The following is a 16,461-nucleotide window of genomic DNA, read 5'->3' as shown; positions in this document are numbered from 1 at the left end:
CAGCTGAGCTCCAAAGCCATTTCCCAAAACCCAGTGCCAGGAATCAGTGGGTGCTGCCCTCAGCCCTCAGGGTGATGTCTGCCTGTCCCCATGGCCAGGAAAAGGGGACAAAACACCCCAGCAAAGCCATGTGGTGTGGGACTGCAGCAAGTCTCCTGCAGCTGCTCTGGTTTGCAGTGGGAAGGAGCTGAAAACACAAACTTTGAGTAAGGAGCGAAGGGCCCCCGTGAAAAATTCACAGCTCTCCGTGCCAGCAGGGATATCTGGCCCTGAACTATTGGAAAATTAAAGCAATTCCTTTTTTTCCACACACCAAAGCCACGTGTGTGGATGACTGATGGCTGTGATAGGGAGTGAGTCAGGCTTCCCTCCAGCCTGGGGACTTGTTGGATTTGGGATAAGCGCTGGGGGAAAGGGAAAGTGGAGCCTTGAGCAAGGCTGGTTTGGGGCTTGTGCCCTTGTGCTGTTTCACTGCAACCCCTGGGATGTACCTGGAAGCTCCTCCAGGCCCTGAAGGCTGCCCAGAGTGAGATTTTGGCTTTGCTGATCCCCATCCTGCTGCTTGGTGCCAGGGCAAGGCTGGCAGAGCAGCTTAGCAAAGCCCCATCCCAAAATCCAGCTTTGCCTGCCATTCTCCTGCCCCTCCTGGGCAGCAGCTCCTCCCAGGCCTCTGGTGGAAGATGTGACCCTGTTCAAACACAGGGGAGGGGATTTGGGCAAATATCTCAATTTGGGATTGAGATAATTCCCTGGTGTGTGCAATAGGGAACATTATCCTCATCTCCCCCACTGAAATTCAAGGTAAATGGGGACAGGGAGAGTTTTTAAAGCTCTTCAAAGCAGCTGGAGAGTGGAAGCAAAGTGGATTTTGCCCTGAGTGGATGTTTTCCTGTCATTTGAGCAATTTCTGTGTGGCCACATCCCTGGCTCTGATAACTTTCCCTGCCTGAGCTCTAAACTGATCAGGTTTTCAGGTTAGCTTTGATTCCATGAGCTGTCACCCATGAAAACAAAACACGGAGAAGAAAAGTGGTTGTTGTGACCTGGATGGAATAATTTATTTCTAACCCTCCTTCAGCCCTGTGGGGTATAGACTTAACTTACAAATGATACTGAGGTTTTATGTCCTGCATTTTCTAAAATGCGTTATTTCTGTCCAGGGCAAAAATGAGCATTTTTCTTCTTATTTACCATCCCTCTGTGCTGTGCCATGTGGCTAAAAGTGTATTAATAACCTCAGTTTGTGCAGGATGAAGATAACCAGGGCACCATGACCACCAGCTCAGGGCCTTGATCCCCAATAAATATCCCCATAATCCAGCTCCTCTGCCACATGTGTTATTATTTGAGCTGGAATTCAAATTATCATTCCAAATTCGTGATGTCAAATTTGGTTTTCAGCCTTATGGGATGAAATTATAGGTATGAAGTGGTGCCACGTTGAGGGACACTCCAGCTCAGGGTGATCTTGTCAACCCCAGTGAGATTTTTACCTTCCCCTTTTGCTCTGAGGTGTGCAAGGAAAATCCCACACAGCTCTCAGATTCCAAAGGGCTATGAGAACACTGGGTATTATTTGTTTTGTGCTTTAAGAAACATCATAAAAGGAGCTGATCTATGAACAAAACCCCTCTAAACCCCCAAAATATTATATAAAAGGAGAGGGGATGATGAGGATTCAACTTAATTCTGTAATAATGGCTCTTTCTGGGTATTTTTGGTTTTGTTTTTGCTGGTCTTGCTTCAAGTGTGAAGATCCCTCTTTTGTGGGTGTTCAGGACATCTGGAGAATTTGAAGATGTCCTGAAGAAGGAGAAATCTGGAAAGCTCAGACCCCACTGATGGCAGCTCTGGTTCTTTGCTGACTTGATATCCTGCTATTTGCCCTGCAAAAAGAGAGATGTTCCTCCCCTAAAGCTTTTGTGTGAGAGCTGAAGCTGAGCTGAGTGCCTGGGAAATGGGAGGAAATTACACTTTGCAGGGGTTGTAAGCATGAAATCTAAAAGGGAATAATGGCAAGGTCTGGATGGGCTGTGATGGTGCCACTACTGGGAATTTACTGGCTTTTTGTGTGAAATGGGACCTGAGCCCTGCCTGATCCTCCTTTGTCCAAACGCTGTGGGGTGCAAGGAAGCCCCTGGATCCTTGTCCCTCCCAGACAGTGCTCCCCATTTCCATATGAAATTGGAAACGTGACCAGTTAATCACACTCTGATCATAAAATCATTTAGGCTGGAAAAGATTTCACATCATCAAGTCCAACCATTAACCAGCCCAGCATGGCCAAGGTGACTTTTATCAAACTTTTCATCTTTCTGATCCCTTTTTGGGTTGCTTAAGCCCAAAATCTCAAAGCCAGCTGGCAGAATTGCCAAGCCCCCTTTTTGCTCAGCTCCCATAATAACAGGACGACCTTTCCCAACCATCTGCAAAGCTCTGGAAATGCCACAGGGTGGATTTTTATCAGCCTGGAGATGGATTTTTGCAGTGCCTCCCAAATGTCAGGTGCCACATCATGCAGCAAGGGATGTGCTCATCCTCCCCTGTTTCTTCCCTGAGAGCATCTTGGTGACACCAGCTGTGGGTGATGGGCACCATCGCATGGGTTGGATAATTAAAAGGTTAAAAACAGGATTGGTTTGGCTGTGCCACAGGGCAGAGATGCTTTCCCCCAGATTTGGGGTGGCTCAGGACCCTGGGGGTCTTCTGAACCCCCTCTGGGTCACCCCAGGGGCAGGATGTGCTCTCCTTTCCCTGAGAAGCACCAGGTGATGGCTCCTTCCAGAGGGGAGGCACCCTCTATTAGGGAATAAAATAAAATAAAATAAAGAAATAAAAGCAAACAGTTTTTGTAAATAGGGAAGGTGCCAGGAGGCTTTCCAGTGATTGCTCTTCCTCGATGGCAGGGACTGGGATTCCTGGCCAAAGTCCAGCAAGCGATTATCTCCCAGTTTGGGCTATTTGGGGATTTCCAAGAGCTTTACCCACCCTTCCCATCTTCAAAGAGCTCCGCAGTCGTTGGGTAATTTGCTACATCCTCCTGATTTCTCTGTCACTTTCCTTTCTGCCCTTGCCATCCTTCCTGCCGGGACAGCCCCAGCGCAGCTCCTGCGTCTGCAGCCGTGTTTTCACATCTGCTCCCTCCAGCCCCGCTGCATCCCGGAGCTTTCCTGGGACAGCTTGGATACCCTCCACTGCTCATTCCTCACCTCTTCTTCCCTTTAAAAAATTCGGAAAATGCCCACTTGTGCTGTGCCTGCAGAGCAGAGGTGGTTCATGAGTGGAGCTGAGCCCTGTGCCCTTTCCCTGGGATTGACATCCCTGGATGGGAGGGGGTCCTGCCATCCCTCCCCAGGCTCCCCGGGCTCAGAACCCCCAGGGAAGGTCAGAAATATCCCAGGGAAGGACAGAAATATCCCAGGGAAGGACAGAAACATCCCAGGGACACTCCTGCAGCCATGGGGGGCTGCGCTGGGCTCTGCTTCCCGTGGGATCCCAGCTGAGCCAGGCTGGGAAAGGCTCTCTGGGATGTGCTGAATTTGGGACATAAATAACCCAAAAAGCCACATCTGGTTTCATCCTGGGAGCAGAGGGGACAGAGGAGGGTGAGTGGTGCCTGCTGGGATGAGACCTGCGGTTCCAAGGGGGATTTTTCCTGAGAAATGCCAATTTTCCTCTGGATTTCATCTTCCCTGTGTGTGCTGAGGGGGAAGGCAGTGCCATCTTTCAGGAAAGGGAATGAAATCTTGAAATCAGAGGACAGAGTGGAACAAACACTCCGGAAAGGAGATATGATCAAGACAAAATGAAATTGAAAAAACCCCAGAAAATTTGAAATGGAGTGGCTACAACCAAATACACTGAGAGGAAATGAGTGCAGTGAAAAGGATCAAAAAATATTCCCATTGAATTCTCTAAAATCAGGGAATAAAGGTAAACAAAGAGACAGAAGAGAAACAAAAGAAATGAAATTTCAAAAATAAAACAAAATTGATACAAAGTGAAACAAGAAAAGTGAATGGGGTGACATGAAGTGCATAGTAATGCCCAATTGATCCTCATTTAAATCAAGATTTCATTCCCTTTCCTGAGAGTGCCATCATCCCCTGAGCACTCTGATTCCAGCAGCAGCTCCTCGGGTGTTTTGCTCTTTTTCTGTAATGCACCAGCTGCAAGGATTAACCTGTTGTTTGCTGAGATATTTCCAGAGTAATGAGTAAATCCAGAGGAATCCCTCCCGGATTTTTAGCTGCTCCCTTTGTTTCATGGCAGCTCTATCAGTAGGATACATTTGGATTTAGCATTAAAATTTAGTTGCTCCAGTGACCTTTCCAGTGGCATCTAAGTGATCTTCCCATAATGACTTTGTTTGTAGCAATCATGTGGGTCCAGTTTATCAGGAGTGGGGATGCTGCAAGGCCTCCTGCCACCTCAGGCAGGATTTTAGGGCCTCACAGAGCAGGGAAATCCAGCACACACCTCCCTGCCATTCCCCACCCTGCTCCCATTCCTCCTTTGCTGCGGAAGCAGAGCTGGGTACCCTCAGCAGCTCTCAGGGAAGATGTTGATATTATTTTTTTTTTGCAATTTTATCTTCCATGTTCCCCTCAGGGCCGTATATCACCTCGGATTTTATTGCCTTCTCTAATTGCTTCTCTGAAGTCCAAGTGCAATATTACTCCAGGATCCTTTGGAACAACTTCCTGAGCTGCTGCAATCCCATTCATCTCCTGCTTCTGCCTCTCTTGATAAGCCCTATTGTACATTGCTTTTCATTTCGGTGTGTCAACACCGAGGCTGAGGCTTTGCACTTTGGCCTTTCAGCAAAGCAGATTGGGGGGAAATGTGCAAAACTGGCTTCCATTCCTTCCCTTTGGTTCTACAGATTTTGCCTTTCAGTGCTCTGCCACTGCTGCAGCTAATTTGGGCTAATTCAGGGTTTAATTGCTGGCTCCTTGGTGCTCTGTGGTTGTCCTAAGTGAGCACTCAGTGCTGGTGGGATCTGATAAAACCTCAAACCTCACAAGCCCAGGGGTTTGCGATGGCAGAACTGGAATTTTAAGAGTTGAAAAGGAGCAAATCCTCTCCTGAGAGCTCAAGAATGAACCTGGCTGGTGCTGAGGGGAGGTGACCACCAACCCCATCCCTGCAGCCAGGAGATGATGGGGAGCTGTGACACTCCCACTCATTTGGGGTTTCCAGCTTTGCTAGATTTGCCTGGAATCACAGGATGGGGCTTTTTTATTAATCATGACGTTAAAACAATTGCCATGCTCAGTGTTGGGTTAATGTGCTGAAAGCCAAGGGTTAATGGGACCTTCTGGACAGGTGACAGCCTGGCTGTCCCTGCAGGCCCCTCCTGCCCAATCCCATTTTGCACCAGTTGCTGCCTTTCCCCCTCATTGAGTTTTATGCTGCTGTCAAGCAGGACTCCACAAAATGTTAATTTTGCCCTGGCACGGAGCCCCTGCCATCTGCTCCAGGACACCTTCAGCTGCCAGAGTGCCAGGCTGCTCCAGAAAGGTGGTGAAGGGCCAGAAGTGCTGCTCAGGGTCTGTATTCTCACCCTGCCCTGCAGCTAATTACAGCCACCACCTTTAATTATTCCTACCTTTTTCAGTTTGTTGTGCAGTCCTTACCTGCAGACCTGGGTTTGGAATTTCCCTGGATGGTTTTGTAGGTGGCTTTGGGATTTGCCAGGTGATGGATGGGGTGAGTTTTCTCATCAGCATCTCCAAAATTTTCCTTCCTTTGCAAAAAGGGTTCTGCTGGATGGGACATTTAGTGGGGTTTCTAATAAGGTTTTATCAAAGTTTAATTTTTGCTTGATAGAAGATTGGTTCTTCTCCTCCTTAAAAAAAAAGCCCTTTTTATTTTGCTTTTATTTATGATACTCCCGATTTTAGCTCTTTTTCCTCTTTTACCTTCTTTTTTTTTCATTTTTTACCTTCCCAAGAGGGAAATTTTAATCAGATTATACCTCTTTTACCTCTTTTTCCTCTTTTACCTTATTTAAGAGGGAATTTTTTGTGGTAAAACCTCTATCCAAGCAAACCAGAAGGAAGGGAGTGAGGTTTCTGCTGTGAACAGCATTCCCTATCCAAACAGCATCTGGAGCTGTTTGCTGGGTTTGCATTGTTTCTGTGCAGCTTTTATGTCTTTTATTTCTGTATCTGTGCATCTTTTAACATTCTCTCAGTAGGATTTCCCACAAACTACCAGGATTTCCTAACATTTGGGGTAGTTTGAGATGAAAACCCTCCTGAACTAGGTGATGCAGGATCTGATTTGATGCTGGGCTCTGACTGTGTGTAAGCCCTGTGGCTCCTCAGTGATCATTGCAAAATATGACCAAAACCCCCCCTCATTCTTATTAAAATGGCCTTTATTAAATTGCTTAAGTTCCTCCTCTAATTTGAATTAAACCAGACATGATTTATTTTCAAAAGCTTTTCTGCTCTGAGCTATGGGGTGGTCAAATTGATCAGCCCTAAAGCCACGTTGTCACTTTATTTAGAATTTATTTTTGGGATCTATCACTCCACTATGCCAACATCTGCTTCCCTTTGGGAATCACCCACATCATCCCTCATCCTCACACACAAAATCCTCTTCCCAGAGGAGCCTGAACACCCTCGTGGTGATTTTTTAAGGACACCTCCCTGGAGAGCTCTTTCAGGGGGATTTTTCATGCCTTACCCAAGGAACTCAGCCATGCAGGAGGAGGGATTTGGGATTTGAGGTTTGGGATTTGGGGTGGATCCTCCCCTGCACACCTGGATGGGGTTGTAGGTAGAAACAGTCACCAATCCCTGCATTCACCTCCTGGTTCTTGGGATGTTTTTGGGGAATGGTGGATTTAAATCTTTTCCCACCTCCTGATCTCACAGGATTTGCTGGAGAAAACCCCATTAGGACTTCCAGAGAGAAATCTGGGACTGGCTGCAGCACAGATGTCTGCAAGCAACAATAGGCTGAGCTCAACCCCACGCTCTGAAAGCAGAGGGGGGAGGGACAAAAAGAAGAAGAAAGGGAAGGGGAGAAGCAAAGCAGAAAATCATTAGATGACTTCAGCCCCTCGTGACAGCATCAAAAAGGAAGAGTCGTAAATTCGGATCCCATTAAAGCCGGGGGGAGCAGGAAAAGCCGTTTTGGGGCTGCAGCTGCAGGTGTGGGGTGGGCAGAGCTCTGTCCTGGGCTTCTGGGGTTCATCCTCTGTGCACTGGGGGTGCTGGACACCGCTTTCCCTCCCTGACTCCTGAGACCAGGGGGTCCCTGGAGTGTTTGGGGTGTCCATTCCCGCTTTGGGGATCTCACAGGGTGTGAAGCTCTCACACATGGGGCTCAGACACAATTTCCACGTTCCCTCTGTACTTTGCTCTCATCCTTTCCAAACCCCAACTCCAGTCCCTGGGGATTTGCTCTCTTTGCCTCCTGCTAATTTGGGATAACTGATTGGATACACATTAAAGCCATTGAGGATTTTCTCCCCTGGGGCTTCCCAGGGCATGTCTCACTGTTTTATGCCTTTGTTTAACTGGATAATAATTCCATTTATCATTGTGAGCATTTCTTTTTGTCTTTCAACCACTTGAGGTTTTTTGCTTAATAATCCAAACTATTATCCTATTGTCCTAGCTGATCATCCAAGACAAAAAACAAAACAAAAAAAAACCAAAACAAAACAAAAAAAGTATTTGGAAGGAAATCTCTCATTCTCTTTATTTTTAAGGTGTGAAATAGGTCATGTTTTAAGGCTCATTGTCTGCTGAACAGCATGAAAAGCAAAAATCTTGACTGAGGGATCCCCACACCAAATATTTCCTGGGCAGGGAATGGGGTTCCCAGGATAAGTGTGGTGTGTGCCTGGACAGAGCTGCTCGTGCCTCACAGCTGCAAATCCAGAAAGGGATGTTGCAAGTGTGAAAAGTCTTCTAAAGGAACCACAAAAGGGGAGGAGAAAAAAACTCCGATTTGATTTTTGATAGATTCGAGAAGGCCAGGGAGTTCTCATTTTTCAGATATGCAGGACAGCACGTTTTTATTTAAGATTGATTGTGAGTGACAGAAATGTGGGAACTGTGTAATAGCTAAAAAAAAAAAATCTGTTGCTTCCTTGCAGCCCCCAGACAATGGCTAATTGTTCTAATTTGGGTCACTCCCCTGCTGTGCTGCAGCAGGAATCCTTCACCAGGGCTCTTTAATCATTAATGTTGGCCTCTTTTCCATGGTTCTTGGCCCCGGTGCAGCCCCCAGGGCTCTGCCCATCCCCAGGGATTCTGCTGCTGGAGGAGGAGCAGGGATTCATTTCTTAATGAAAACAAATTAATTCGCTGTAACATCTTTATCACCTCCTTTGCGTCCTCCTCCTTCCTCCTCTCCTTTGGAGCAGCCCTGAAATCCAGCTTGGCGACCCAGATCTTGGCCATGAGGTGATGCAGGGAGGACAGGCAGTGACTCCAGGGTTATTTATCTGCAGTGGAACCATGGCCCAGCTCTTCCCAGGGTTGTTTTTCCATGGTGAAAATCCCTCTGCCCTGCAGAAGAGCCAGGAAGGTGCCCAGGGGTGGTGAAAGGTGCTGTGCAGGTGCTGGGTGATGCCTCAGCCACGGGGTCAGGGCTCCCTGCAGGTTTGGCAGGGCACAAATCCCAACTCCCAACCTCTGCCTGCTCCCATTGATCCCTGGTGTGAGAAAAGATACTTCCAAAATTTTAAAGGTTTATTAAAACCTTATCAAAAATACAACAGAAGACTGAATAGAGAAAATATTATAGCGCCAGGAGCAGAGGATTTTTTTCCCACCATGTGCTCTCCCACACAATGGAGGTTTCACCTTTTAACCCTTTTAGCCCCTCCCAAAGTTCTGTCCATCCACTCCTTCTGTGCTGCCCAGGGGTGGAGATCACTTCATTAAATCTTGATTGGAGCTCAGGTGCTGCCAGAGTAACAAACGACCCTCCCAAATGTCCCAAACCCAGGGCACCCCCGATGACAACACAAGGGGGGTAAAACACAACTATATAAAACTTCTCTTAACATATATACATGATATTTACCTTTTAATTGTGAGAATCAACCATCACATTGCTCATCTGTCACACTGGGTTTGACCATTTCCCGTTCCTTCACCCAGAGCAGCAGGAGCCTGGCGGTCCCCAGCACAAGCCCAGGTCCCCCCATCCTTTCTGGGGACCCACAGGGCTTGGCTGGTGCCTCCTTTCCTTGTTTTCCTGCGGAGCAAATCCCGTGGGAGCAGGGCTGGCTGGGGACTGCACAGTGCCACGAATCCCATTCCCAGCTGAAATCTGTTAAGGGATTCAAATCCCCTCAATCTGCAGCTCCTCCCAGCAGCCCTCTCCTCTGCAGAGGGCTGGAGCAGAGCAGGAATGATGGAGAAAGAGGCCCTTTGCAGGGAAATGCTCTGCTCCCAGCCCTCCCTGCATCCCTCCTGTGCTCCACGGCTCATCCAGAGGTCAGGAATTGTGCTGGGGCTCTGCCAGCTTGGAGAGGACACGATCCAGTGGAAGGCATTGCCCAAAATCTGCTCCCCTGAGCTGAGTCTTGCAAAGCTGGGCTTTGAGAGCTCCTTGAGTCATCCCAAGGCTGCTGCCTGGAAGTGCTCAGCAGGGCTCAACTTCTCCTCAGAGCTTTCCAGTGTGGATGGAAGGACAGGAGGGAGCTGTGCAGTATTCCTGCTCCTTGCAGGGGCTGATTTGGTGCCTTTTTGGGCCACCTAAAAGCAGAGGCCAGAGAGAATTAAGGCAATAAAAAGCAGTTTATTTATATTTATTGAAGGGCCTTCAGGTACAGTTAGGGCAGATGAAGTCCCCCAGGGGCTGTGCCCAAAATGGATGTGGGGTCACAGGTTTTTATACTTCCATAATTTTGGTCCATTTGCATATTGGGGGTTAATCTTCAATTACAGCTTCAGGTAATAAAGTCATTTACCCCAAGTTTGCTCCCCCAACTCACTTTTGTTTACATTTCTCAGTGCCTGAGGCAGTGAGATGTCCTTGATTTCCAGGCCTGGAGAGGAATTTTTGTGTCTGACCAAATGGGAGAACAGCACTGTATATGGAGCTTAGAGTTATGCACTAAAGAGCTGCAGGATTGCAAATATATGAAAAATATAACAGCTAAAACCCTTAGGGATCCATTAGGTGCTGCCCACAGCATTTTTGCTGTGTGTGACCCAGGGTTCTCTCCCTGCAGGAGCTGTAGATCGTGGCAGTGGGAACAGATTCATGGATATTCCCAGATGTGTGGCTGATGGATCTGTAGGAGCTCAGCTGGGGGCTCCTCACCAGCATTCATCAGCTGGCTGGGAGCTCAGTGCTCAGGAAAAAGGCACATCCCAGCTTTTTTCCTGTCAGCAGCATCAGCTGGGAAGGCTGGACTCTGTGCGTGTGTGGTCTGTCCCATCTCCCCAGGCCTGCCATGCAGTTTTTCTCCCAGAGTTTGGGAACCAGATAAAAAAATGCACATTCCCACCCCCTGTGGATGTAAGAGGGGCCGCATCTTGTGTGATGCTTTTCCTGTGTGTTATTTCAGGAGCATTTGCTGCTGGGATTGGGCTCTGGTGGTTAGAAAGTGCAATTTTTGTGCTTAGTTGTTGTCCTTTCCTTGGAAAGGGCACTCGGGGTTTCCCAAAACCCAGTCCTGTGGGATTCAGGCTCTGCAGGTTGAGGTTTCCCTGCCCTCTGACCACAACAAATCAGCTTTATATTGACCTTCCAAGAGTGATGTGATGGAGACTGATGGAGATGTGGCAGGAAGAGCTTTTTGCCTCGATTTTGATGTTGTGGGAAGTGCTTCACCCCTGAAGCAGCAGGATCTGCCCAGAGGGGTTTGTGGCTTTTTTTCCATCATTCTGAGGGTGCTGATGGTGCAGGGTAGAGATGTTATCCCAAGGCAGAGGAAGCACCCCACAGGAATTCTTGGCATTATCCCTCCCCAGGCTAATCCCCTCAGCTGGGTGTCTCCCCATTCCCCAGTGAGGTTCAAACCTTGCCAGCACGAGCTGGGCTGGTTTTAAAGCTGATTTTTAAGCTGATTTTTACGCTGATTCCCTTTCCAAACAAGCTCTTGGGCTCAGTCCCACCAGGGTGTGTGTGTCAGCTCCAATTATTTCCTGATAGACTTGGATCAGGAACAGGGAAAAGCTTTTGTTTGGAGCCCTTGGCACAGCACCAGCAAAGTCCCTTCTCCTGCACGCGAGTTTTGAGGCTGCAGAAGTATTGGGTAAAAACCTAAAAAATGGAGGTTCCTGAAGCACAGAATTTGTGGGAATGAGGTGTGCAGAAGGAAGGAGCCCATCCTGTGCCTTAGGAGGGCTCTGAAACGGGAAATTTATTTGGGTGGGGTTTTTTTTGTTTGGTTGGGTTTTTTTTTTTTTTTTTTTTGTTTTGTTTTGTTTTGTTTGGTTGGGGTATTTTTTGTTTGTTTGTTTTTTGGTTTTTTGTGGGGTTTTTTTTGTTGTTTTTTTTTTTTTAATCTACAGGGTTGATGTGTGCAAGTATCATGTGCTCTAAATCTCCAAAACAGAAATATCCCAGGACCTGCAGGGCTTGGGAGTTGAGCTTGTGAAGAAAAAGGGCTGAAAGGGTGGGAAGGCCATGAAGGATGTGGAGAAAGGATTAAAATATTCCTTCTTGTCCTGCTCCTGTACCAGCATGGATGGGCTGGGTTTGCTGAGCTGATCTCCTCTGGGCTGAATTATTCAGGAATTGAAGTTATTATTCAGGATGGGAAGTTCAGGCCTGAGCTTCCCTCGGCCATCTGGAGGTCTGGGACCTGCTTGAGGGGAAAGAAAAACCTCATCAAAAACCTCACTGGAGAGGCAAGATGGCCATGACACACCTGAAACAGCAAAAATTTGTGGTTTTTTTTTTTAGTTTCTCAGCTTCTCCGTGTTTCTCTTGTGAATCATTTCACTTCCCCAACAGTTCAGCTGGGATAAGGCTGGAGACAGCTTGAATTGTTTTTTTCCAGGGTTATTTTGGAGGCAATTTGCAGCACAAAATGCCAGCCCGGTGTCCTTCCCCCTCACGATTTTAGCACATTGTTTCCTTTTCAACACCAGTTTTTGCAGGGAGGCCTCGGAGCTGGAAACCCCCGCTCGTCCCTGAGGGTGGGCTCTGCTCTTTCAGGGGCTGCTGCAATGCTTAAAATTGTTTTAAAAAGCAGATGAAATGAAAGCTGCTGGCACCTGGCAGGTTAAAAAAAAAAAAAATATATAGAGAGGTGTCAAAATCCGTGGTGTTTTCTTCTCATGTTGGGGAGGGTGCTTCCACAGCCGGGAAGGTGTTGCTGGCAGTGTTGCCTTCCCAAAATGTTTTGAGGCTCTAATTAAGGAATTGCCTGCTTTTCCAGGCTTTCCAGTGGGAAATGTGAGGTAAAATTTTGCTTTTCTTATTTTTCTCAGTGTTCATTCCACAGGCTGGGCCTCCCAGGGTTCATCCAGGCCCGGGGCTGGTTTTTGCCACAGGGCCTGCAGTGGGAGAGCAGCTGTGGGAACGCTGAGGAATTAAATTTGTGGGATGAAAACCCAGATTTTGGGTTCAGCGTGGTGGTGAACAAGGTGTTGAAAAGCAGGGGTTTAAATGTGCTCCTACAAACCCAGATTTCCTGGGAATCAGAGGCTCAGGGGGAAGTGGCTCCTGGTTCCCAGGGTTTTCCATACCCTGTGTCCTGCTGGGATCCCTGGATCTGCAGTTTCTACCTGAAATCCCCTGGCAAGCTGGGCAAGCACCACCCTGGAATTAGCAGGGAAAAATCAGCTGGAAAATCAGCTTGTGATTCATGGGAATCATCATGATATATCTGGGAATAAACCCTCCCAATTTAAGACATTACTTCATTGTTAGAGTGGAGTCAAAACCCACAAATCCTGGCTGATATTTCTGCCCCAGCCACCTGCAGAAATGTCCTGGGTTTGTGGTTGTTGTGGGGTTTTGGTTTTTTTTACCCTGAGAAAACCTGCTGTAATTGTTTCCCTGTACACCCCCAAGTGATTTGTCAAAATCCCAATTGCTCCTGGGTAATTCAATATTTATGATGTCTTTATAAGACCGGTCCCGCTCCACTGATGCAGAGGTGAGGGGGCGAATAAATTGCATAAATTGCATACATTTCATAAATTAGGCTGCAAAAGCTGAGCTCTCAGGGAGGATATGAAGGCAGCAATAATTGGCTGTCCAGGCAGAGGAGATGCAGTACCTTCCTCAGCATTCCTGCCTGGATTTTCCCAGAAAATCCTGAGCCATCCCTGTGGCTGAGCAGCCCAGGCTGTTTATTGTAGGGTTTCCTCTTTAATTCCTGTGTCCTCCCTAATGATGCAGCAGTTTGATAAAACCAGGCAGACAGCACAAATTGTCGCATTTTGGATCTTTTTTTTTATCGTTATTGATATTTCAGTCAGGTTCATCTCTGCCTGTGACCTTTCAGAGAGCAAGAGAGGCACTGCAGGATGGGTGGTTGGAATTATTGGATGGCAGATCATGTGTATGAAAATCCTGAAACATGATGGAACAGTCTGGATACTGAGGATTGGGTTTTATTTTATTTTTAGGACCCAAAATTTCTAGACCCACATCCTTAGAAACTTTCAGAGTTCAAGTTTTCCAAGCCCAGTATCCCTTGGGGTGGAAATTTGATCCAAAATCGAGAAGACGCCACATTTCTTCATGTTTTATTTTTCCTAACAATTAAATGTTGTGAGATTTTCTCTTCCCAAGACTCCATCAGCTCACAAAGCCTCTGGGAAGCAGCTTTTGGTGGTAATGAATGGATGATTTAACCAAATTTAATCAGTCTGCGCCAAATTTTAGCGCTGGAAGCTGTTGCGTGGTGTCAGATGGTAACGGTGGGATAATAATAATAATAATAACAATAATAATATAAATGATTAATAATAATAATAATAATAATAATAATAATAATAATAATAATAATAATAATAATAGTCCTGCAGAATCTTAGCAATCAGATTTTTTCCCCCTTTCTAGACAGTTTTAAGGGTGGTCACTCAAGGTTTCCCAGCTCCCATCTGGAGCCACTCTGGGCTCGGAGGACAACCTGGGTGTGGTGGCAGTGCTGCAGAGCCCTCACCCCGTGTCCTTTCCATGTTTTTGCAGGAAGGGGACTCCCTGGGAGCCATGGAGAAGCTCTGCAGGCAGCTCACCTACCACCTGAGCCCCCACTCGCAGTGGAGACGCCAGGGCATCATGAAGAGGAAGCCGCAGTCCTGGTGAGTCCCTGCTGGGTCACTGTCCCCAGGCTGGCCTTGCCACCCCTCAGGGCCACCACGGGGCTGGGGGCAGTGGGGAGGGGGGTTTTCCACGGTGGTTTTGGCAAATGTGGGAGCTGCCTGTTTCTCCCTGCAGCCACAGGAGGAACAAATCCACCGGAGTGAAGGGAAGTGCTCAGAGCTGGGGTGTCCCAACCTCCCAGCTTCTCCCAGCCTCCAGAATCCTCCTTCCTCTCCAATCTCAGCAGCATTTCCCCCATTTATGGTTCCTTCATGCTCCCCCAGAGATGTTTTCCTCTATTTCCATCTTCCTTTCCCTCTTGTGGAGAAGAGCAGCACTTCAGTGCCTGGGGAGGAGGCATGGTCTGGAAAACCTGAGCCATCCATCCTCCAAAAATCCCTTGTCTCCCAAACTGCTCCAGGACCTCTTAATTAGCTGGTAATTAATGTACAGGCACATGTCACCATGCCCACGGTGGCTTGCAGTTTACACAGAAGGAATGTTGTTGTTCAAAATAGGGAAAAAATAACCCAAATCCCCTCCTCATCCAGCTCCTCAGCAAAGCATTCCCATCTGGTGTCATTCTGGAGCTGAGAAACCTGTGGATGAGGCTGATGGGAATAGAAAGGGCTGCTTGTTTTCCTTATGTTGGGCATTATATATTTATTATTTTTGCTTAAGGAAGCGAGAAATAGAAACAAAGCTGCAATCTGGGAGAGTCAGGATTTGTATCCAGGTGCTGGCTCGTGGTCCCAGGAGAGTTTTGGTTGTAATGGAGCTGTAGTGGGAATTAATCCAATGAAAAAAAACTGGGATAGGTAAACAGAGGGGAGGAACGTGGTTACAGGAGGAAAGAAAAAGAGACAAGGAAATAAAGGATTGAGTGGCCAAATAGGATTAGGAGCACATCTCCCAGGGATCTGGTTTATCATCCTCACAAAGTGCTGTCCTGAGAGACCAAAACGTGGAGAAATGTATTTCACCAGCAGTGTCACCCACGTTTTTGGTGGGGTTTAAGGTGTCTTGGTGGCTAAAATCTGCAGTTTCCAGTAAAGCAGCAGAAACGGAGGGAGTTTGGAGCTCCCAGGCTGTGTCCTGCGGGCACACGGAGCTGTAATGACCCAGCAGCTCATTACCCTCCGGGGCTTCCTCTTAATTAGAGTCGGAAATGCTCACCCCTTATCAGCCCATCAGGGCATTGTTCAACTCACACTGCTGCCGCATCGCCGAGCTCTTTACAGCCCCCAAACCAGCCGAAATCCTTGGAAATGGACAAACTTCGAGCCCTGCTTTGTGCCCCTGCGTCTTTAATTACCAATCGCTGTCCTTAATCCCCAGCCCGGGATCAGCCGCGGTGTGAGCACAGCCTCGTGCCCGAGATTTGCAGGGCTTTAGCTGCAGCTTTTCCTTGCAGCAGCCGGGAGATAGCTGAGGTTGTCCGGGGCTTTAGGAGCAGGGGTGAGGTTTTGGGATCAGGTTTTGGGATGAGGTTTTGGCTGCCAGCGAGCCCTGAAGTGACCCAGTGCCAATGTGGGCTGCTGGTCCTGCCCCAGCCAGGCTTTGGAGGGTGGCATTTTCCTGGATTTCTGGTTTAGATGCTCTTTTAGGAGGTGGCTGTGAGTTGAACCCTTTGCGGGAAGGTGAAGTCAGTCTTTTGCTAAGGTCTAAATGCCATAAAACAGGGTTTTTACAGCGAGCATCCTGCTCTGGGCTGGGGTTTCCAATGCCCGGTGCTGCTCCCAAGGGAATTGTCAGCTCCCATTCCCAGGCGCTGGCACTGCCCTGACTCAGCCCTGCTGCCAGGTGTTGCAGGAACTCCCCAGGATCACAGATCCACCCTTTTCCGTGAGTGTGTTGCAGGGAAAATCGCTTTCCCTCATCCACACCCACATATCCGTTGCAGGTGAGAATGGGAAGCAGAGCAGGAGGAGGAGGATGGGCATAGAGGATGGAGCTGATTTTTTGGCCGGGCAGAGGGGGAGGCTCTGCTCCCTAATCCCAGCTCCTCCCAGGCTGGGTGTGCTCCCTAAATCCAGGCAGACATTCCCAGCCCTGGCACAGCAGCACCCAAACCTCTGCCAAATGACCTTATTTTTTTGGCACGTTATAAATCTGTCTGGCTCTCCCTCGCTGTCTCCGCGCCTCCCTCGGAATACATTAAACACCCAGGGATGAAAATCGGGGAAAGCCAACAGCAGCAGGATGAAGGCA

General features: G+C 48.0%; 1 protein-coding gene across 1 annotated transcript in view; it reads left to right on the top strand.

The window, feature by feature from the left end:
* Positions 1-16,461, top strand: part of LOC135283797 (leucine-rich repeat-containing protein 75A-like) — a 57,856-nt gene that overhangs the window by 25,392 nt on the left and 16,003 nt on the right. The window contains exon 3 of the mRNA XM_064394900.1: positions 14,137-14,249. Within this exon, the coding sequence (XP_064250970.1) occupies positions 14,137-14,249 (113 nt within the window). The remainder of the gene's footprint in view (positions 1-14,136; positions 14,250-16,461) is intronic.

This window comes from Passer domesticus, chromosome 19, assembly GCF_036417665.1.
Source record: "Passer domesticus isolate bPasDom1 chromosome 19, bPasDom1.hap1, whole genome shotgun sequence".
In the NCBI taxonomy this organism is placed as follows: Eukaryota; Metazoa; Chordata; class Aves; order Passeriformes; family Passeridae; genus Passer; species Passer domesticus.
The sequence above is the reverse complement of the archived record's forward strand: the minus strand, read 5'-3'. Positions and strand labels throughout refer to the sequence as shown.